General features: G+C 35.4%; 1 protein-coding gene, 1 long non-coding RNA gene and 1 other non-coding gene across 3 annotated transcripts; all 3 read right to left on the bottom strand.

Annotated features, from left to right (window-relative positions):
• Positions 1–2,068: 2,068 nt before the first annotated feature.
• LOC122311323 lies at positions 2,069–2,844 on the bottom strand. The gene is made up of 2 exons (XR_006242763.1): positions 2,300–2,844; positions 2,069–2,166 (listed from the first exon to the last, which is right to left on the bottom strand). It is a non-coding gene; the product is annotated as an uncharacterized LOC122311323 (long non-coding RNA).
• On the bottom strand, positions 2,204–2,366 carry LOC122312144. The gene has a single exon (XR_006243055.1). It is a non-coding gene; the product is annotated as a small nucleolar RNA snoR137 (small nucleolar RNA).
• Positions 2,845–21,105: 18,261 nt separating the features above from the next.
• LOC122309063 (protein JINGUBANG) lies at positions 21,106–22,757 on the bottom strand. The gene has a single exon (XM_043122422.1). It carries the CDS (start codon positions 22,622–22,624, stop codon positions 21,314–21,316), a length of 1,311 nt encoding a protein of 436 aa, XP_042978356.1. The 5' UTR covers positions 22,625–22,757; the 3' UTR covers positions 21,106–21,313.
• Positions 22,758–23,117: the final 360 nt, after the last annotated feature.

Here is a 23,117-nt window from a genome sequence, read left to right as displayed (position 1 = left end):
TCGTTCTTACATGCCTTCCCTATTAAAATGAATATTACATACTTATAGTCTTATCCTCCTAATTCAATATCAAGATAGGTAAGTCAACCAAAATAAAGACTAATGAAGGTTATTGAATGGACTTCTATATAAAGGCAACAACTGGAAGATCAAAATATATAGATTCTGACATGGAGTTGCCTTGCATGTCAAGCTCCAACATAATTCGGGCAAGGGGAGCTAAGCTCCCATATAATTGGAGTGATGTGCTTGGACATTGAGCATCCACATGATTCTTACTTTATTTACGAATTAGGAGCGACTCCCGAACATGTGATCTAGCCGCCGATTAAATAGATCACATCACGGGGGCTCAATTCCGGAACATGTAATATTATCATGATCAAATCGATTGGATCATGTAGGAACCCGACTCCTGAGCATTTGATCGATCAAATTGCTCAAATCACTTTGGAGCTCGACTATCGAGCATGTAAATGTTACCGATCTCTATAAGTATTTGACCCTCAATCAAATAGGTAGAATCCATAGGAGTTCTATTCCCGAGCATAAGATACAACCTCCAATGTAATAGATTGGCTCACATGGGCGATCGGCTATCGAGCATGTATCTGACCTCCAATTAATTTGCTCGTATCATGTGGTAGAAAATTAGCCCAAGGCGAGCAACAACGTCTTGCACACATTTGGAGAGCACTTCGCTCCCATTACATGCATAGGTATTATGCCCAATCTCCGTAAGTATCTAACTCTAAATCAAATTGGTTGGATTATATGGGAGCTCGGCTCTCGACGATGTAAAGCGTACTAAATCACCAACAGTATCAGATCAAGTCCATGACATAAATTCTCACAAGAAATTTCCATCTCAAACATAACCATCAAGTTGAGTGCAAAAATACCAATCTAAAATCACGTTCTTTGACCCCGACAACTATAACGTGGTGGGTCTCTAGTGCTGTAGTTAAATCCTATCACGTCAATGTAGTCATCAATCTTTGTCACAATTCATTAAAGTCTGGATTGGTTACACAAAATCAAAAATCTCATATCATCTCATCTCATCTCAACTCATCATTATAACTTTTTCAAATTATCATATAATATATAATAAACAATTTAACTTTTCAAATCCCAATACAAAATTAATATTAAAAAATTATATTATAACAATATTTTATTTATTACTATTTAAAATATGTCATCTTTATAAATAAAGGGACCTAAATATAACTACAATTTCTTTGAAGAAAAAATCCAAGGCAAAAAATAGAAGAACAAAAAACAAAAAGAAAGTTAAATGGAGAGTGGGAAGTGCGAGGAAGATGATAATGAAACTTGTTCTAGAGTTTTCTGATTATAATCTGGTTTAATTTATTTGAATCAAGGCTAATGCTTAATTCAATTTGATATATGATACTTTTATCAATTCAAATATGTGTCAAAGACATTTTATCCTCAACAATGCTATGGTCGCTAATGGAATCATTGGAATGTATCGATGGTGCAAAACTACACTTTAATTTTCTTATATATTTTTTAATCACTTCTAACATTTAAAAATAAAAATTATAAACATATTAAAAACACTTCCTTAGAGAAGCATTTTCCTTTTATCCTAATTCAAATCTATTGCAAGACATCTTAAGCCTTGTTTAAATTCGAAGTACATTTCTCATTTCATTATTAATATTTTCACAAATTTACACACAAAATATAATAACTAATTCAATTTTTTAAATCTTAATTCAATTTTTCTAAATTTTAAAATAATAATAACATTAAAAAGTAATATTCTATCAATAGTTCATTAACTTTTTTCTTTAATTTAAAACCTTTTACATTTTACATTTTATATCTCTGAATCCAGTTCAGCCCTTAGTCGAATCACCATAAGCAGGAGTGGCATTTCAGTTCAACGAGGATATGTAGAGGGACTTCTGGTCCAAAGAGATCAAATACTTCGTAGGCTATAGTCCCGCTCTTTTATTATAAATAGTATATATGAATTTAAATTATAAATATTATAAATTTTTTATTTAAATTTACTATTGAAGTGAGATACACATTTACACAAAAATTTCTAAAATTTCATTTACTCGAGGATCATGGGACTGTTTATAAGTGAAAAATACGGATGGCATGAATCTCGAAAGGTGATAGATCCTGAAAATCACAAAAACAAAAGAAGGAAAGAATGTTGAGATGTACCAGGAGACAGGTAGCACAATGCAATAGCAGAAAAGCACACATTGCGCTGTTTAATACTGGCAAAGGAGATTAAAAATTTCCTAATTACTTTATGCTCCGGAAACTTGAACATCTCCCACTATCAATCAAGAGAGAGTTCACCAGTATGAAGCAACTGCAACACGCAACGCAAAACCATTCTCACCGTTCCTAAGACACTGCCACAAAAGAAAAATATATTCGAACAAAACAAATTTTTAGAAGAAAATAAGAATGTCGCAATCCGACCACGAAACAAACCACGACCAACAAAATGTTGCGTAGATGTTTAGGATATAAGAAAATATTCGATAAAAAGGGGTCGGAATTGGGATCAATTTACGCTTCCGTTGACGCGTTCTTCTGGGAATTATAAACCCGTCGACGAACGCAACGCCTATCGAAAGCGATGTTGAAGAGATTCAATTGAAAGCCTTCATTTACAGAGCAAACGAACATCAAAATAGCAAATCAATAGATGTAGCAAAAACAAATAGACTTTGCGATTATACAGAGGAAACCCTAAACCCCTCTTGAAGAAAGTGGCGTAAAGGGGCGGCGATGGGGATTTTTCCTGCTTAGGGTTGAGGTTTTTATAGAGCAAGGAAGCTCGGGTTACAGTACAGCATAACCCTTTTGTGTCCTCAATATAACAAATGTGCCATTACTGACATTAGCTCGTGGAAACCAAGTCCAGATGTTTTGGGCCGGACTTGGTAAGACTAAGAATATTTGGGCTCTTCACCAAACAAGAAAAAGACTTTTTGTTTGTGTAATCGATCGTGGCATTTTCTGTTCAGTTTTAATGTACAATTGGCCCGAATATGGTGGTTTGAGTCCACTCTTAATCCATTTTAGAATCTGTCCCTTCCAAATGTTATTTCAGTGCTACGAGTATTTTTCCTTACAAATTAAATGTTGTCTTACAAGAATAATTTTTCCCGGTGTTAAATCCTTGGTTCTACTATCAAGACAGTAGTCCAGTTGGTACGAGCTGGTATTTCATGATTTTGAGATCTAGAGTTCGAGTAAGGATATAAGTTAAAACTAATTGTGATAGTTAAGCTTGACCTTTGGGCCATGTGATGAGTTTTTGACCAGTTGGATACTTTGGACATGTTGTGGTGACAAGCTCGTCCTCGAAATAATAGTTATGGATCAAATTGAATATTTCGTAGCGGGGAGAGGCTCCAGTGGTGGACCTACCTTATGTATGGCCCCCCCAAAAAAAAAAATTTTAAAAAATTCAAAATATACCTTATATTTTATTTATAATTTTATAAATATAGCAAATCCCCCCCCCCCAAAAAAATTTCTTATAGCAAAATGTCTTATAGAAATGTCTTTCTCTAATTTTTTTTCCTATAGTCTCGAAATTTTGTATAATTTCTATATATTATTTATTTTCAAGGATGTAGTCTCACTAAAATTAAATTAAAACTAAGTTTAAGAAAAATAATAAACTTATTAGTATGGATCTCCAAGTTTTTTTTTATATATAATATTAAACTTCTTAATATAGAATCCAAAGTGAAAATAGAAGAAAAATCTTTTAAAGTTGATAATTTACATGAAAAATAGTTGAGAGATTTTATTCTTTAGACTTCATTGAGTAAAATATATATATATATATATATATATATATTTAAGGCCTCAGTTATAACATTATATGCTTAATGTGACATGAAAATATCTAGATTTTGCATGAAATTTGATAAACTAGCTTACAAGCTAGAATTAAAGATGACCTTATTAAAGACGACCTTTTAAAAGATCACTTGATAGTTTCTATGAAGAAAATAAATTTCAAATATTTCATTATAAAAATAATAATGGATTAATATTATTCCATGTAACATTATCATCAGAAATTCAAAACATATATTAAGTTGTATTTTTTTTAAATTTTATTTATATTTATATGTATCAAATTATTGAGATATAATTTTATACATAGTTATATTTTATGATTCTTTTAGTTTATTTTTATTTTATATAAACGTGTCACACAATAGAAAAATTGGCATTCCCTCATAAAAATTTATAGTTCCACCACTAAGAGCTTTTATAATCACGTCTAGAGAGGGTTGTATGCTGGTCACTCTCGCATTCCCTTTTTCTTAAGAAAAACATACTCCTTGGTTCTGGTATTATGTTTAGGGAACTACTCCAAGTTGAAAAGCTTATCCAACCTTAAACCTTGGTATCGCCATCCAAACGTTGGCATGAAAGAGCGAAAGAGTCGATGCATATTTAGAAAGAGAGTCGACTTTGACATTTGAACTAATAATAATGCACATTTATTAATTAGCATGAATGGTCCACCAGCACATGATGCCCGAACTTGCCTTAGGCATAACCATGTGACTTATTTTTGGGTACAATGGCATTCGTCCCGACGTTGACTCGATTGGTTAGCAACAATTCTTATTGACACACCCATAAAACGCGACATGCCACGTCATATTTATTTTATTATAATAAGTAATTATCTAACTACTATAGTAATTTTTTTAATATATTTAAATATGTAATTATTATATTTACCAACCTATCATTATTCAAAAATATTTGTGGATCATGTTTACTCCTTTTTTTTTTTAATTTTTAATTTTATTATTATTATTATTATTATTATTTATCTCTATACATTAAATTATTCATTAATCAAATTTTTCAAAAAAAAAAAAAAATCATATTATTTTTACAAAAAACTTGTTTAATTCAACTAAACAAATGTACTTTACATATGCTCCTGACCTAGTAGTTTAAAAATATTTATATATTGACTTTATTTCACTACAGCAAATCTTTTGAAAGGCGCAAATTGAATTTAGTCTCAAAAAATCACTTTTACATACAAATTTGAGTTATAGTAAGGAATGCGATTATAGTACATGGATTTACAAGTATTATATATGTACCATTATCTATATATGGCACCAACATCTCATTAGATCATATATATATGTATAAGAAACGAGATGAAGTGTTAGATTATATTTTAAAATAGATCTCATATCAAAATTCTCATCTTATCTTATCTCATCTCATATCTTTTTCAGATGTAATTTAAATACAAAATTTTTAAACTAATCACTACAACTTTTTCAAACTTTTAAATAAAAAATAAAAAATAATTCAATTTTTTCAATTTTTCAAACAAAAATAATATTATAAAACTATATATATTATAACAATATTTTAATTTTATAATTTTTTTTATTCCACATTTTTTCTATCCTTTTCCAAAATTCAAAAAAAATATTCAACTCAAACTATATCACTACTATTTACAAATTATCTTACTATTATTTACAAAATTCTATCTCATCTCATTTCCTAAACGAGCTTTTTAACTTTGATCAATTTCATTGGTCACATATATTGAGCCCCAGTTGTTGGCCAAATATTATTTTGGCATAAACAATTCACTCTTCCTCTTGCTTTTCGGTTCTTACCTGCTGCATTTCTAGTTTCTGTTCCTTAAAAATATTTAATCCTTTGCGTAGCTTTTCACTTTAATTTGCATTTATGTTATACTTGAAAAAATATGACCGTTGTAAACAAATAAAAAAAGTCCATTAGAAAATTTTATTCATTGGAATAATATGAACGTTAGAAAATTAATGTGTAATTTTTTAATAATGAATAAATATTCAAATTATAATTAAAATTAAAATAAATGAAAATGTCAAAATCAATATTTTAATAAAATAGTGATAGATTTGTTAAGTTTGTTATTTGGTATTGGTGAAAAGTAACTAATTAAATTTATAAAAGTGAATTTTCTAGTCAAAATTTGGCCAAGCTTTGTTGAACCTACTACTAATAGTTTAAGAAATAATTGGTGAAATAATATTTGGCCAGCAGCTGAGGCTCAACAGATTTAGCCAGTGAAATTGATGAAAGCTAAAATTACTGTAACTTTGTTGAGTCCACTACAATCACTTTTTATGTTTTCTAATCAAATGTTTGCCAAATTTTAACTTTGTTGATCACCCACTACTACAGTCACTTTTTATGTTTTCTCTTTTTTTCTTAGATGGCCCTGAATCACTCTCATCTCCAGGTTCTGTTTTACTCCGTTGCTCGTGTCGTCGTCTTCATCATCACTCTCCGTCACTCCATCGTCTTCTCAGTTTCTTGGGTCTAAGAGATTTTATGCTTGTGGGTTTGGGTGAGCATGGTGTTGTAGGTTTCTCCGTCTCTTCCCTTTGTAAATGAGGTATGATCTACATGAACCTCATCTCTTTCTCCATCGATTGAGCCACCGATTGATTTAGCTTTCTCTATTTCTCTCTTTGTTGCATCGAAACCCTAGCCTCTCACAGCTCAGCTTTCCTCTTCTTTAGGTAAGACATAGCTTTTGGGTAAGATTTTGTTCATCACAAATATGTGTTCTTTTTTTAATTTCTAGTTGGATCTATGTTTATGTTCTTCTCATATTATAGTTGGGTTTTTTTTTAAACATGGATGTTGTGTGTGTGTGTGTGTTTTTTAAGTATTTGATGGTTTTCGGTGGTAGCGTTTTTCTTCCCTAAAGCTTTAGATATGATCATATTTGGTTTATTATTTAAATTTTATTGAAAATTATTCCTTGTGACTTATGATATAAACAAATGCTTGATATTATAAACAGATCCTTATGAATTATGTTTCCGTATTCCTTGTGAGTTATGATATTTGGTTCTTTATCTTTTATTTCCTTTGTTCTCTCTATTGATTTGAGTTTGTTTTGATGTCAATGCTTTGCTTAATGCTTTATGCTTTATGCTTGATACTCATTGCTGCTCTATTTTCTTAAAATATGCATAATATAAGATGTAGCCTTATATGAAATTAACACACGAAATAACTGATTTGAAGATATTGGTTTTGTTGGGTTTAAGATGATATTTGGATATGCACAAATGTCAATGTTTTATGCGAACTTGAATTCAAAACAGTGTACTGTGTATTTGGATATGCCAAGTAGATTTTATCAAAACCAATGACTCTTTTATGTCCCTATTTACTCAATTAAATGTTATCTAAAATAATAGAATTTTTGCTATCTAAAAATGGTGATCTTTGTATCTTTACCGTATATAGAAAATAATAGTAAATGAAAATTTCCATTTATATGTCATCATGTATAGTTGCTTGAGTACATGAGTTTTTGTTTGATTTTACATGTCTCCATGATGCTTGGACAAGCTGATTGAAGAATGAAAGGAGGCCAGCCCTCGAGTAGTAGTACTGAACAAGTGTGATGAAGTAAAGGGTGTTGTTTATGATATCATCTCAGCTTGGCAAAACTGATTGGTTATTGTTGTGATAAAGTAAAGGGTGTTGTTTATGATATCAGTTACAAGATGCTCTGCATAACCTAATGGTCAAAGGTACACTCAATCGTTTGAAATTCTGCTCAAGTTTCCTCTGCATCATATAATATATGTTTGGGGATTTAGAATCTCATATTCTACTATAGATATTTTGTTGAGACACCATTTTCTAATTGCATCTCATATACTGCTCAATTGGGTTTGACTTCTTTCTTAAAACATGTACTTTTACAAGTTACAACCCCCCTTTCTCTGGGTTTCTGAGGCATTGCAGTTTGCCTTGTTGGTAAAAGTTTCACATTAATACAGAACCCCCTTTTTACATGTCTCGGTTACAATGTTTTTTTCTGTTCATCGTTTCTAAGTTGAACCTCAAGTAAAAGTATTTTATGACAGTTGTGCTTGCACTTGCATATTTCTTATTTGGAAAGTCTTGATATATCTAGTCATGGTTTCACTAATGAGGTGATCCTTTAGACAAATGGCATTGCTAGAATTGTCCTTTTTTTTTTTCCTTCTCCATTGTTCAAGTTATCATTTTTCTTTTCCATTGTTTCAGCTATAAGACCAACTCATGAGGGAGGAATACTATTCAAATCAGTTAAGGCCAAAAGATAGATCACTCGAACTTGCTACTTGAAGTTGCTACTTGCTGGAATTATTTTGTAATTCAAATATTGTAGTTTTGTATTTTGTATTGTAATGTAATGTGTAAATAACAAAATAATTTAATATGTAATAATGGATTGCATGCATTTTAGTTTTTTATTTTTATATATTTTTAATATTTTGGAAATGTTAGTATTATGCTTTTTAATGAATTAGAAAAACCTTTTATATAATAGTCTTTTATAAAAATGTATTATTTTCGACACATTTTTCAATTTATTAAATAAATATAAGAGAATTATGCTTTTCAATATTTTCATATAAATATAGGTTTTTATTTAAAAAAAATCTGCTTCTAAAATAGATTTTTATAATTTAAAAAAAAAAAAACCCGGGTACAACTTGTGATGACCCGCTTTTGAGTGTATTTTCGCGGAAATAATTGTTTTTATTTTAATTAATATATCAGTTATTTATTTTAATTTATTTGCGTTTTAAAATTTGTTTTTAATTTAATTTAATTTATTTGAGGTTGTGTTTTATTTCTTTAAGTTGTTTTGTGATTTTTAATCTTTTTCGGCGGTTTGTTTCGTTTTCCCGGAGTGAGGATTGGACCTAATCTCTTTTCACATCATTTTCCTTTTTTCTCTTTTTCTTCTTTTCTTTTTCTTTTCTTTTTTTTTCTTTTCTTTTCCTTTTCTTCTTTTTTTTTTTTTTTTTTTTCTTCTCCTTTCCCCTGCTTCCCGCTCGACCGAAACCCCCCCCGTGCTCTCTCTCTCTCTCCTCCCTCTCTCTCACGCCGGCGTCACCTTCTCTCTACCCTACCGCCGCCGTCCGGCCACCGTTTGGCCTCCCACCGGTCCCATTCTCTTCCTCTCCCTCCGGTACACCACCCCTCCAAAACTCACCCCCAACCGGCCGGCCGTTTGGCCGGAAAAGCTCCAAGAAGGGCGCACGGATTTTGCTCCGATCCGCCGCCGTCGCTCCACCTCCGGCCACCATTTCTTCACCACTTCATCACCGACTCCTTGCCGTCCTAACCCACCCATTTCCGGCCTCCAACGACCACCGGAACAGCTCCTACGAGCTTAGTTTCCGTTTTGGGTAATCCGGCCATTTTCGGCCATTCCGCCGCCACCCACGGCCAACCACCACTTCCAATAGCTTCACAACCATCCCTAGACCATTCCCTATCAATCTCGTGTCCTAGTTCGTCCCCGTTCAAAAGTGGGTTTTTTGAACCCACGGCCACAGTGAATTTTCACTGTGATGTTACTGTTTTTCCGCCGTTTGCAACGTCGCTTGTTTTCTAAAATTGCCGTATAGCGCTGTAAGTATTTTCCAAACCCTATTTTCAGATTTTAATATATATTGCTCATTCAATTATTTACTGTTGTTGGTTGTTGATTCCGGACTGAGTCCGAGGAGTTTCGGGGGTCGGATGGATGAAGGACGGAGTTGTCTGTTTTATTGTTTTATGTTGTTTGATTATTTTATTATGCATTGTTATGGCATTACATGGTGCATGCACGTGTGTTTGTGGAATTGTGTGAAAAGCCTGTGTATTGGCGTGAGTGGTTTTACGGGTGCGTGTGTATCACGAGCCCAAGCCGGGATGGGTTATTATCTCGGTGGAGCTCCTCTGGTCACTCGGGAGCGGAATAAACTGAGTGATGTCCCCTGAGTTGTCGAGAGAGATGACGGGAGCGAGGCTAGGGGATGCTTGGCTACGAACGCGGAGGGCGCGGAACCGGGCATCGCCCTACTCACCGACTCCGTGACCCTTCGCTGGCGAGGGCTAGAGGATGCTTGGCTACGCACGCGCGGGGCGCGGAACTGGGCATCGCTTGTTAGGTGTCACATGCGTGGTGGTACTCTACGGTGTGACACTGGAGCCAGGGTGTGCGGATGACCCCTAGGGGAGGTCATGGTGCATACGGTTAAAATTGGATAATGGTTTATGAGGCCAAATGGGACTTTTGGCGTAGGCCAGATGGACTTCTGGCGAGATATTGGGTCGGATGGACTTCTGGCGAGATATTGGGCCAAATGGACTTTTGGCGGCCAAATGTGACTTTTGGCGTGTTTTTCAGAAAGGATATGCTTTTGGGCCAAATGGGTTTTTGGCGTGTGTGGAAAACTTGTGTGTTATGGGCTTTGTGCATTGGGCATGGTTCATGCATCTTGTTTGAGTTTTATGTGTTTTTATCTGGTAGTGTTTGGGTTTACTTACCTGCGGTACCATTTGTGGTTCCGTAGCTTTTGGTGCAGAGTTAGAGGACGAAGAGGAGGAGGCTGAGCCCGAGGATGCGGCTCCGCCGGGTTGCTGATGCTATCTTTTTATTTGTTAAAACTGTATTTGTGTTTTGTAATATTTTATCTATGTATGTTTTAAACAGCTTGTATTAAGTTAAGAAAAATTCTGGTACCTAGTTATGACTTTCGTTATCCGCTGCGTGTTTCTCTGTACACATCTGTTGCCTTGCACACACTCGGCACCCGTCGATGGGATGGTGACCCGGGTTGTCACCATCCGGACGTCTCGATTTTCCCGTGTTCGGGCGTGGGGATTTTGGGGGCGTCACAGGTGGTATCAGAGCGGTTTGGCTCTGGGTAAAACCACATGTCCCGTAGGTAGTACCAGAATGTTTTTAAAAGTTGTGTTTTGAAAATTATGTTAAGTATAGTTGTTTTATTTGTTTGAGCTTGTTTGCTTGTTTTTATTTTATTTAGTTATGTTTTGGCATGCTGGGTTCTTTTGTTTCTTGCGGTGTAGTGCTGTTTTTGCTTTCGTTGGTTTTATGATGGTTTTATTTGTTTTCTTAAAGGAGGGTCAAGAGTGGTGTTGTGACAAGAATATGGGGAGACCAGGGAAAAATATTCAGGAACCACAGGAAAATACCTCCAGAGATGACTCCATAGCCGAAACAATTCGGCAGATGACGGAGTTTATGCAAAAGAGTGCGAGGTCTCAACAGGCGGGGCCTTGGCCACCACAAGGACCTTGGCCACCACAAGGGGGTCCTTGGCCACCATCAGGAGGGCCTTGTCCACCATCAGGAGGGCCTTATCCACCGTCAGGAGAGCCTTGTCCGCAACAAGGAGGGTATTGGCCACAACCAGGAGGTCCCTGGCCATATCAGGGAGGGCCTTGGATGTATCCAGGAGGGTCCAGCAGCATGGTGCAAGCCGGATGCACCTATGAGCGCTTCTTGGCGCATCGGACCCCACACTTCACTGGAAATGAGGATCCAATTCAGGCTGGAAAATGGATTAAAGATCTGGAGAAGACTTTTGAGGTGTGTGGGTGCACTGAGGCACAACAAGTACTTTACGCCAGCTACCTCTTGCAAGGCACTGCTTCTGATTGGTGGGATACCAAGAGGGTGCTGTTGGAATCTGAATTGGGATCTTTCGCTGCGGTGACTTGGCAGCGTTTCAAGAAAGAGTTCAATGACCGCTTCTTTCCCGCATCGGTAAGGAAGCAAAAGGCAAGAGAATTCTCCAATTTGGTCCAAGGGGGCGCGACAGTGGAGCTGTACGCCCGGAGGTTCATAGAACTTGAGCGGTTTGCTCCTCACCTAGTCGCCACCGAGGAGATGCGAGCAGATCGTTTTCCAGGAGGGGCTGCGTCATGACATACGCCGCATGGTGGTCAGCCATCGGATAACCACTTTTCAGGAGTTAGTGGATGTGGCCACCCTTATAGAGCGGGAAAATAATCTGAGTATGGGCTCCCCTTCAGGGCAAAAGAGGCGGAGTTTTTCTAGTGAAGGAAGCAGCTTGGGTTCGCCTCAGAAGTTTGTTCAGCGGACCGGAACTCGGCCTCAAGCATCCTCAAGTGTTCGCATGGGAGGACGTATGCCTGTTTGTGGAGTTTGTAATAGAGCTCATGAGGGCGAGTGTCGGACGAGTAGCGGACCCCAGTGTTATCAGTGCGGCCAAGTGAGACATATTGCTCGGGATTGCCCCGTTAGAGCTCAAGGAAGCCGTGGAGGTAGACACGGTGGAAGAACCAACCCGAGACAAGCAGTGCAAGCCCGGGTTTATGCTGTCACACCCGGAGAGGTGGATGATGAGGCACCAGCGACCCATGATGCTGGAGTAATCACAGGTATGGATTAATTTAATTTTTAAGTTGGATTTAATTTTTGGTGCATTTGGTTTCTTCATTGGTTTTTTTTTTTTTGGATTTCATGGGTTGTGTGTTTGGTTCAGGAAGAGTCCGTTTGTATGAGTTTTATGCTTGTACTTTGTTTGATTCCGGTGCTTCACGATCGTTTGTGTCTTTCACGTTTGCTCGGGTGTGTAACTTGGTCACGGAACCGTTGCCGAAGGCTATGGTAGTGGCGCTACCCGATGGCGAGATGGTGTGGTGTTCCAAGGTTGCTTTGGGATGCCCGTTAAATTTTGAGGGAAGATTCTTGGATGCTGATTTGGTGGTGTTCAAGCTGTTGGGTTTTGATATTATCCTCGGAATGGATTGGCTATACCGATATTCTGCGAGTATTAATTGCAGAAGTCGGATAATTAGCTTTCAGCTTCCAGATGGTGATTGTCTGGAATTTGTGGGGAGTAGGTTAAAAGAGAAACCGATAATTATATCGGCGATTCAGGCAAGACGATAGATTGCATGGGGAGCGGATGCATTCTTGGTGCAGGTGATGAGGATGAGGAGGAGGAGGCTGAGCCCGAGGATGCGGCTCCGCCGGGTTGCTGATGATATGTTTTATATTTGTTTAAAACTGTATTTGTGGTTTTTGTAATATTTTATTTATGTATGTTTTAAACAGCCTGTATTATGTTAAGAAAAAAATTCTGGTACTTAGTTATATGACTTTCGTTATCCGCTGCGTTTTTCTTGTGCACACTTGTTGCCTTTGCACACACTTGGCACCCGTCGATGGGATGGTGACCCGGGTTGTCACCATCCGGACGTCTCGATTTTCCCGTGTTCGGGCGTGGGGAATTAGGGGCGTCACACAACTCGGTACCTGGATTTTCGAGTTACTAAAACCCGGACTAAGACGGGTTTTGGCCCGGGGCATAACCGGATTTACCCGGATACCCGGTCTAGTACCCGATTGAAGACCCCTAACTACTAGTGCTCTCAATATATTCAAAAGTTAGATAGGTTAAAGATACTTTTCACAAAAAAAGATTTAAAAAGAAGAAAAAAAGTCTATCATTTGTGCATAGACAACACGTAAGGATCGTATTATAACCAAAAGTAGGAGATGAAATTACATGATGAAGATGACATTACACCGATTAATAACTTTCTACTTTTTGTAATTTCTTTAATTATACAGGCGATCGAGAACATCACGAAGATTATCTTGTACGTAATTGTAACGTTAGCACAAGAAAAACCTCGCGTGGAAGTTAATTGTAACATATATTATTATACGTTCTAGATCGAGGACTATATATATAAATATATATAAATGTAATGGTTGGACTAGAAATGTTGAACTACTACTTTGGCTATTTGTCATTTCATTATCGTTTAGTAGTTGAGACTTAACTTCAAGGACCCTTTTTGTTTTTTTTTTTGTTTTTTTTTGTTTTTCAAACAAACGTTGATGATCGGTATTCTTTATCAATCAACTCTCAGTTTTGTCTCAGTATGCTGATAGGTGCACGGGATGTTTTTTACACCTATGCAAAATTGATCTTGCGTATCAAAACATTTTCTTTTCATCCTTTTCAACCTAGCTTCTTCCACACTCCCATGTCCGTATTTTCTTTTGACTGTTTTTGGTAGTTTTTTTCACATCTAGCTTGGAAATCTATTGCCTTCCAATATCCTAAGATTCGCAAGCGTCACTAGTCCATTCAAATGAATGAATGATCCTTGACTACTGTCGATTCTTCAATTCGACCAAGAAGCGCCAATCAAATGCTAGCATGTGATCAAGTTGTCCATCTATTTCTAATATATCCTCAATCAACACAAGTGCTACTAGAGGATTTAGAGGCATTGGCGGACCCACGTTGTAGTAATTAAGGGAGGGCCGTGGCCCCCCTCTAAAACTTTTTAAAATCATCATAAAATGCCTCTAAATTTTATTATATATAATTCTATAAATATAGATTGAAAATAGTTTCCTCAAAAAAAAAAAAATTATAATCTCCATATACTTTTTAAAACTTTTTAAAATTTCAATTATTTAAAAATATCTCTCTCTATTTTATTTTTTTTATAGTCTCAAAATTTTGTTTAATTTCTATATATTCGATATTCAAGAATGTGGTTTTTCCAAAATTAAAATTAAAACAAAGTTTAGGAAAAATAATAAATTAGATTCCAAAGTTTTTTGTTATATAATATTAGATTTTTTTAATATAGAATCTAAAGTGAAAATATAAAATAAATTATTTAAGGTCGATGATATATATATATATATATATATATGAAAACTAGTTTGTAGTTATGTTTTTATGATTTTTCAATCTCTTTTTAATTAACGTAAGAAAAATGATGTTTGCAGTCCTAAGATTATGTGCAAACCCCACCCCCCACTCCCTTTGAAAAAAAGTAAATAAATCTAGAACTTACATGAAAAAAAATTATTTTTTATTATGGACCTTATTTTTTTTTTTCAAAATAAGTGCATAGAACTTACGTACCTTAAAACTGTATATAGTATTACTCTTTACATAAATGTGTTATATAATAAAAAATTTGGCCCCCTCAATACAATTGCTGATTCCACCACTATTTAGAGGCCTCAAATCTTTCAGATCTAATCCCGTCCCAATACCATGTGTAGACCTTACACACCGATACTATTGCAAGTCGGTCCACCCAATGTTGGCTATTTGATCTCTATCTTACCGCTTTCTCAAACTAAAGAAGAAAAAGAAGAGGAAGTGGGTGTCTTTATCGATCAATTAGTTTAGAAGATCAACATAATAGTCTCACTCAATTTACTACAATCTCTAACCGCAGCACCATGGCCCGCAAGTGATCAGACTATATCGAAACTACCAATATGGAAGGTGGCTCCACCTTGATATTTCCAAGATCTATAGGTCCTAAATGTCGCTTTTCAGTTTTTTGAAGAAGAAAAATGTTTTAGCTACAAAACAAATTTAACAAAAATATTTTATAAAAATAAATTCATAAACTGACGTGGTTTAATGTGATACTTTAGATTGTAAAATTATTTTTATTATAAAGTAATTCTAATGTATCATATGAAATTATGTTAATTTGTAGATTTATTTTTATGATATCTTTTTATGCTTGTAACAGTACTTCTCTTTGAAGAATTGTGCTAGCTAGCTATAATAAGATGTATCAGCTTTGGGTTTCCACCTCCCCCATTCATGTATCCGGCCAGTAACTTTAATTAATTATTAATATATTATTTGCATAATTAAAGAAAAAAAAAAAGAATTATCATTAGGGTGGGAGCTGTACATGATGACCCACATATACTTAACCCTCAGTCAACCAAACGCATTTGAACTTCATATTTATTTAAACAAGAAGATACATATATACAGCATTCGCTGGCTAGCTCGAACTTCCATGGAAGTATGAAAATGCTTGCTTGCATGATTCTTATTAATGATCTTTTCATGCTTGCATGATTCTAATTGAGCTTTGAGGTTGAAGATTCAGAATAATAAGCATTTCTTACCGAACAAATAAGAATTAACGCTGAAGTACTCACCCTAGCTATAGTGTCTCGATTCTGCCTTCACAACTTCAAAGACCCACTCCATCCACCACATCTACATTTTTCACGCTTTCTTTTCAATTAAGGATGAAGTTAACATATTCAATTACCTTCCAAATTCTATTTGTTACACTAATTGACACATGATTAGACCTGCCAAAAGAATATTGGAAAAGAAATAAAAAGGGAAGATAGGAGAGGGTACGGTGGGGGACAACTAGTTATATATATATATATATATATATATATATATATATTTATTTATTTCTATATAACATAACATTCAACAATTAATATGATTTCCAATCTTTTTTGTTTTCTCGATACATTAAAGAAGCTTATCTTTCTTCACAAATACAGCTCCATATATTTTTTGTGTACGAGACAGCAAAAAGACTTGGAAAAAAACCAAGAGAAAATGAACAAAACTGGCGATGATGGGAATCGGTATGGATAATATAGATAAAGAGTCTGGAAAGGGAGAGAAAGCTGCATGCTTATGAGTTTTATTTGAGAGGTCTGAATTAAACGCTTTGGCCGTTTTTGATTGTTCACAAGTCCAAGTTGAAATATTAAAAGAAAACTGCTACATACACGACTATATCTTATAAAGTAAATTTATAAATTGATATAATTTTATAGAATCCATTAGATTTATTTTTTAATAAAAGTAACTTTATAATTTGACATATTATATCAAGCTATATCAGTTTATAAATTTATTTTTATGTAATTATTTTATAGTTAAAATATTTTTCATATTAAAATATGTAATTTAATTAATGATAGCTCCGTCGTCTGTAACTAAACGAAAATGGCCCAATTAATGGGTGCAAGGCTTTGGATCCTTTTTCCACGCACACACAAAGCACTTCGACAGGAGAGCATCATGAGCTAGGCAAGTTGATCAGTGTGCGCAAAGATATTAGGAAAGCTGCTTTCCTAATATCTCTGCGCAGCTTTCCTAATATCTCTCACAATTTTAAGCATCCTTTTGTCTTGTTGGCTTTTTTAACGAGCTTTGCTACGTAAGTTCACACGCTATACACTGTACGTCATATTATTTTTTTATTTTTTAAAACTTTTTTTATATTATTTTTTTTTAAACTAATTGAATTCTTCACTCATTATCTATATATCAAATATTTGGTAAAGAAAAAAATAAAGAAAAGTATGGTATATAGTGTGTGGAGTTATATTTAAAAATTTTCATATTCACATCCAACTATATATTATTGATGTTGACAGCTAAACAAAACAGTTCTTTTTTTTTTTGGTTTTTGGGGACCAATTATGTTTTATAAAAATGATTATTATCTCAAAAAATAAATATCTTCCCGTCACAAATAATTATTTTTGTTATAAATACCTTTTATTTTTAAAATTTTTTACATGTGCAATCATTTTTTATAATTCATTACGTATATATTACACTAATGTGTTTCTCTATATCACTTCTTTTAATAACTGTTTTAGTCAATCACATTAATAAAATATGTAAAAAATACATAAAAATAATTGTATGTAACAAACCTTCTTATGTTATACGCTCCTTACCACATGCTCGGCGTGAAATAAGTGTTTGCTTGCGTCTGGATCACTAGAGATTATGCTAAAACAAATCAAAGTATTAATACTAGCCATCAGGTGACATGTCTCGATCAGTCTTTCGCTACATGCAAGGCCAACCGAGTCCTGTCCATTTTAATTTCTTTCCCATGCAATACTGTACGTAGGTGGTTATAACTTATGATTCGATATTATATGTTGCAATCGTTTGATACTTTTAAAATGGAAATCATTGCATGGAAAATTGATATATATAGCTATCAGGGCCGGCTTAATTTAATTTGTCAATTAGGCACCCTAGCCTGATCAGTGCTTGATGTCAGCTTCATTCAAGAATCCATTCATTACACATTTCGTAAGTATATGGAAGCTGAGATATTGCACAACTTTGACTTTAATATAAGGAAAACTTATTTAATTGGTTGGATCGAATCTTTTGATTGAATAGTTTGGCTTTATTAATCTTCGATTGTCGGGTATTAGATCTGGCGCGCGAGCTCAAGATCTATTTCTTGATCGAGTACGTACGTGAACGTTGCGAATTTCGAAGCTTGAACATTGACTAACCCCAACGCCCATAAAATTAAAAACAATATCATGTGATTCATGTCATGCATGCAATTTGTTATATTTTATCATTAGTTTTCCTTAATTTTCCTTCATATCAATGAATTAGTGTTTTGCTAAAACAGAATAGCTCAGACCAGCTAGCTAGCAACTTGGACGTATATATAATAATAGCAATAATGTTTTAAGATATATGGCAACTAGATCTTTAAATATAAAGGACTGTAGGATCAATTAATATTTTTGTACGTGGAATTGATAATCATGATGGAAACCAAAGAAATATAATATTGTATAATAAGGTACGTACGTATGATCTGATATATATGGTCGATCACCTTTTATTCTTGTTTCTTAATTTTCTTTTCTAGCTATTTCGTGTGTATATATATATATATATATATATTTAAAATGCTTTTCTCCTCCACTACTAGAGCTAGCTAGCTAGCTAGGCATTTGATCAGTTAAAGAAGGAATATGCAAGCATGTTTCCAAATTAGATTTTCTAATCATGATATTCTACCTGTACCCTAGAAACGACTTCATGACTCATGAGAGCCTTTGGAGCACTAAATTTCTCGCTCGATCGAGTTAAGAAACATTCTGGAAAATAATAAAGATTTTGCAGCGTGTGAGGTCATGGATTTGAAGAAGATGAGAGCCATGCCTCATATTGTTGCGCAGGTGTTAGCCACAAATATTGTATTTTCTTTATAAAAAAAAATACAGCAATGATCGTCTCCGATATGGAATCAAAGTCGACCCCAGCTATCTATTACCAGCTACTAGTCTGCATGCCTTCCTTTCCTTCAAGCCCCCCAACTTGCATACGCTGCATGGGCACGCGAGTTTTATATTGGAAAAATGATATATATTATTATCGTAATTCAAAACAACAAATGGTGGATGATCACTACCATTCGCTTTTTCTGGGGAAAGAAAAGTTTGAAAACAGCCAAACCTATTTATCTGTTTTTCTTTCTCAATTAATTAGATTTTATATTTATCATTTCCAGATAACGAAGAAACCAAAATCATATAACAGGCCGACAGATTGCATATGTAGCATTTGGCGAGCATGTATGCATTCTAAAACATACGATTAATGTGCCGTCTTCGATCGATACATATAATAAATTATTTGATGTGATTAAATCAAGGAAGCGACATAAGGAGAAGCTTCCTAAATAATGTTCAAAAGTACTGCTGATCAGCTATATATATATACACACACACACACACATTTACACGGTATCGATATATAATAGACCACCAGGGAACATTTACACGGTATCGATATATATATAATAGACCACCACGGAAATCGAGGACGTCCCTGTTATATGATGAGATATAGCGTAACCTGTACAGAACTGCGACTTTCTGCGTTTAAAAACAGTAGCTTACAGGTAAAATCATACATGATTTTGTTATACGTGCATGCTGCATGCAGCTTGGTCATGTATAGTTACGGAAAACACTAGGTTCACAGATGATTTGTATCGAAATCATCTACCGAAATGTTCTTTTATTTTTTACTTAGTCATGATTAAGTAAATATTTTTTAAATGAATATGTGATTTTTTTTTTATTCTTAAAAATATTTAAATAATTTTAAAATAATGGTAAAAAAAGTACCAAAAAAAAAAAAAAAAGAAAAGGAATTTAAGTGATCGGTGAGGATGCGTAGCAACGTCGTCCGTTGGTTACAACCGGCCAGCCGGATTAGGAAAGTAGTACTGCTGCATGGTATAGTTCATAAATGGAATATCTCCAGTCAACAGCTAATAGATCAAATATATATTATTTTTCAAAGATATATATGATGTACGTAGTACTACTTGCTATATTCCTGAATAAAAATCGGTAAGACTAATTATTATTCTTATGCACAGTACTTGAAAGTAATAAACTTATCTCATTATTATTCCAGTCCATTTTGTTTCTTTTAGGATCAGTAGAGTTAAATACAGGATATTCAAATTTTGTATATTCTTTTAAAAGTTAAATTAATTATTAAAAAAATAATTTTTTTGTTAATATCAACCTTAAACTTTTTTTTTTTTTAAATGTGGCTAGCTTACTGTTTTTTCTCAAAAACACTGGGGAGGTTTAAAAAATGCAAGCATGCAAAAGCCTCTGAAACTTTCATTCAACACGTTTTGTTAAAGTAAAGTGTTTCAAATCTATGACTTTGAACGAGGAAGGGAAGAACAATTTCCTTAATATTAGAGGGAATGTACAGTTTAGATAGTAAGTTAAAATAAGAAGCATTGAGATAAAAGTTAAAAATTAAATTAAATATTATTATTATTTTATAATTTAAAAAAATTAAATTATTTATTATATTTTATATAAAAATTAAAAAAATTGTGATGAATCAAAATGGAGCGTAAATGTGCGGTACTTTTAACGGTTTTGATCAGAAATGATACAAGACTGCAAATATCTCTCGTACGGTAACTCTTGTGCAGGCTCCACCGGCCCGACAGACGGTACTGAGGAAAAACAGTGAAAAGATCAGATATATATCCAGCTAGCTAGCCATTTGTTTTGATCAGAAAGCTGGCTTATTAGTCTGTCTTGTTAATTTCGCATTAATGATTTTGGTTTTGACGTTTTAGGCATGCTTTAATTAAACTCTCTTTTAATCCAATGTGAACTGAGGCGATACTGCTCAAGATTCCTACTCGAGTTAAATTAATTTCAGATGAGATTACTGCTACCTACGTATTATACAAGCGAGAGATTGCACCCTTTTTCTTTGTTAAAACGTTGAAACAATTCAAAGAGTGAAACTTAATTGTTACTCCACATCACTTCATGGTCTTCCGCCATCATCAAATTTCAAAAATTGAATACGGAAGACGAAATAGGAGACCCAACCAAACCAAAATCATTTCACATTCATCCAATACAAATTTTCCTATGATTTTGGTAAAATCAATACAATTATTGCAGCCGCAACAACACCACAAATTGATTTCTATTGCTTTATTTCTTTCTTTTTTTCTTTTCTTTTTCATCAGAAATTCTATCCATCCACCTACACTATCAGCAACCAAACATGCGCTGCAATCCTCAAACCAGTAGATTAGGTTGGACAAACAGTCTGAATGAACCCTGATATTGATCAATATCCAAACCGATCGAGTGAGCCACTTCAATTGTGTGTATATATCTAGATATATATAATTTTTATAACTATAATTGCACAATATATACAAATCAAAATTCAAATCACTCTTAATTTCTAACTTCTTCTTAAAATCTCATGACATTGGACTGCTAACATCATGATATTATATTGGACTGCTAACATCATGATATTGGACTGCTAACATTTGAAACCGAGACCTGCCACACTTTAATCTCCCCATCAAGACTGCCACCGAACACAGATATGACACTGTTTGACTTTCCTTCTGAAATCGCAGCCAGAGACTTCACTGGCTTCTCAAGTCCCTCCAAAACAGCCAAACAACAATACCTCCCATCAATCCCGCGTTGCCACATCCTGACCGTACGATCAGCAGACCCACTGAACAACGTATCAGAGACGTTGATTAGGCACAGTATTGCCTTGCCGTGCCCTCTCAATGCCCCCGTCACCACCATGTGGTTCGCGCTGTCCTCTCTCTCCCACACCAATATCGAACGGTCGCACGCACCAGAAAACAGCACCAATCCGTCGCCGTTTAAAGCCAACGCATTCACCGCCGATTTGTGCTTCTCCAGCGTCGCTATCAATGCGTGCCGCTTCTCTCCAAATGGTTTGGCCCAAACCCGGATCCTCCTGTCAGCTGATCCCGTATAAACGCTTCCGTCGACGGATACTGCCACGGCGTTGACGGCGTCTTCGTGAGCTTTAACGGACTCTACGCAACGGAGATCAGAAGCCCGCCATATCTTCAAGCTCTTGTCCCACGAGACCGAATAGATCAAACCATTGTTAACGGCGACGCCCGTGACGGCGTCGGTGTGCTCGATCCAGAGCCGTTTCATGTGACGACGAACGGTGACGTAGTTCTTAGGAAGTACGGAACGTCTTAAGCGGTCATTAAAGGTGGGGAGAGTAGCTAACAGCTTGTGTGATTTGGTGGCCGGCGCCTGCCAGACTCGGATCTTACAGTCCTGGTGAGTAGTGAAGACTTTTCCGTCGCAGAAAGTAACTGCCTTGACGGAGCCGGAGGAGGGATCCTGACCATTGAATGCATCGAGGTGCGCGGAGGTGGTGCTGTCGTAGACGTTGATTTCGTGGGAGGAGCAGGCATAGAGGAGATTACCATGGACGGCGAGGCAGGTAATAGGGAGGGATGGACGGGGTTTAATGGAGGCGACGGAAAGGTAAGAAACGGAGGTGCTTAGGCTTTCAGGGGAGATTTTCTGGAGGGAAGGGACAGAGGGAAGTGTTTGGAGGGAGAGATGACTTTGGAGGGTGCTGGTGGAGGTGCTAGAGTTTGATGATGAAGCGGCGCTACTAGGAATCTCGGAGGAGGAGGAGCTCGTATCCGAAGCTAAGAGATTCGAGGATGGTGTTCGGTTTTTGGGGAATGGAATTTTGGAGTCTTCTGCAGTGGTGGTACAGCTGGTGGAGGAACAGATTGATAGCCATGGTCGAAGGAGCCTCATGCCTTCTGGGCTCACAGAGAGAGGGAGAAAGCAAAAAGGAAACTTGCGCAAGGGAATATATAGGAGGAAGGGTGCAAACGTCGGTGAATGAAGAGGAGGTAGACGGACGATAGGTCCGAGGCAGTACTGAAGGTGCCAAATGAGGATATATATATGTGTGTCGGCTTCTGTCGTTCAAGTTGCTGGCAGGGCGGGCACCTGCAAAAGAAAATTATACATTTACTTTTTAATTTCCAGACAAAATGTGAATCTTGAAAATCATGTCAAGCGTCTAATAGTCTGGACTTAGACCATTTCCAATTTAGAATATAAAAGTTGTAAGAATATTTAATTATAAAATTAATATCATGTTAAGGGTACGTAGTGATAATTAGTGGTGGGTCCTAATTTAACGTATATTTAATTGTTGTTTTTTTTTTTTTTGTTAAATTCTACGTCATTTATTGTGCCATCACTTTTAATCATAGAAATATTCAGAATTAATGTACGTGAT

Source organism: Carya illinoinensis, chromosome 5 (genome assembly GCF_018687715.1).
Source record: "Carya illinoinensis cultivar Pawnee chromosome 5, C.illinoinensisPawnee_v1, whole genome shotgun sequence".
Classification (NCBI taxonomy): Eukaryota; Viridiplantae; Streptophyta; class Magnoliopsida; order Fagales; family Juglandaceae; genus Carya; species Carya illinoinensis.
Note: the sequence above shows the minus strand (reverse complement) of the source record. Positions and strands in the feature narration are given on the sequence as shown.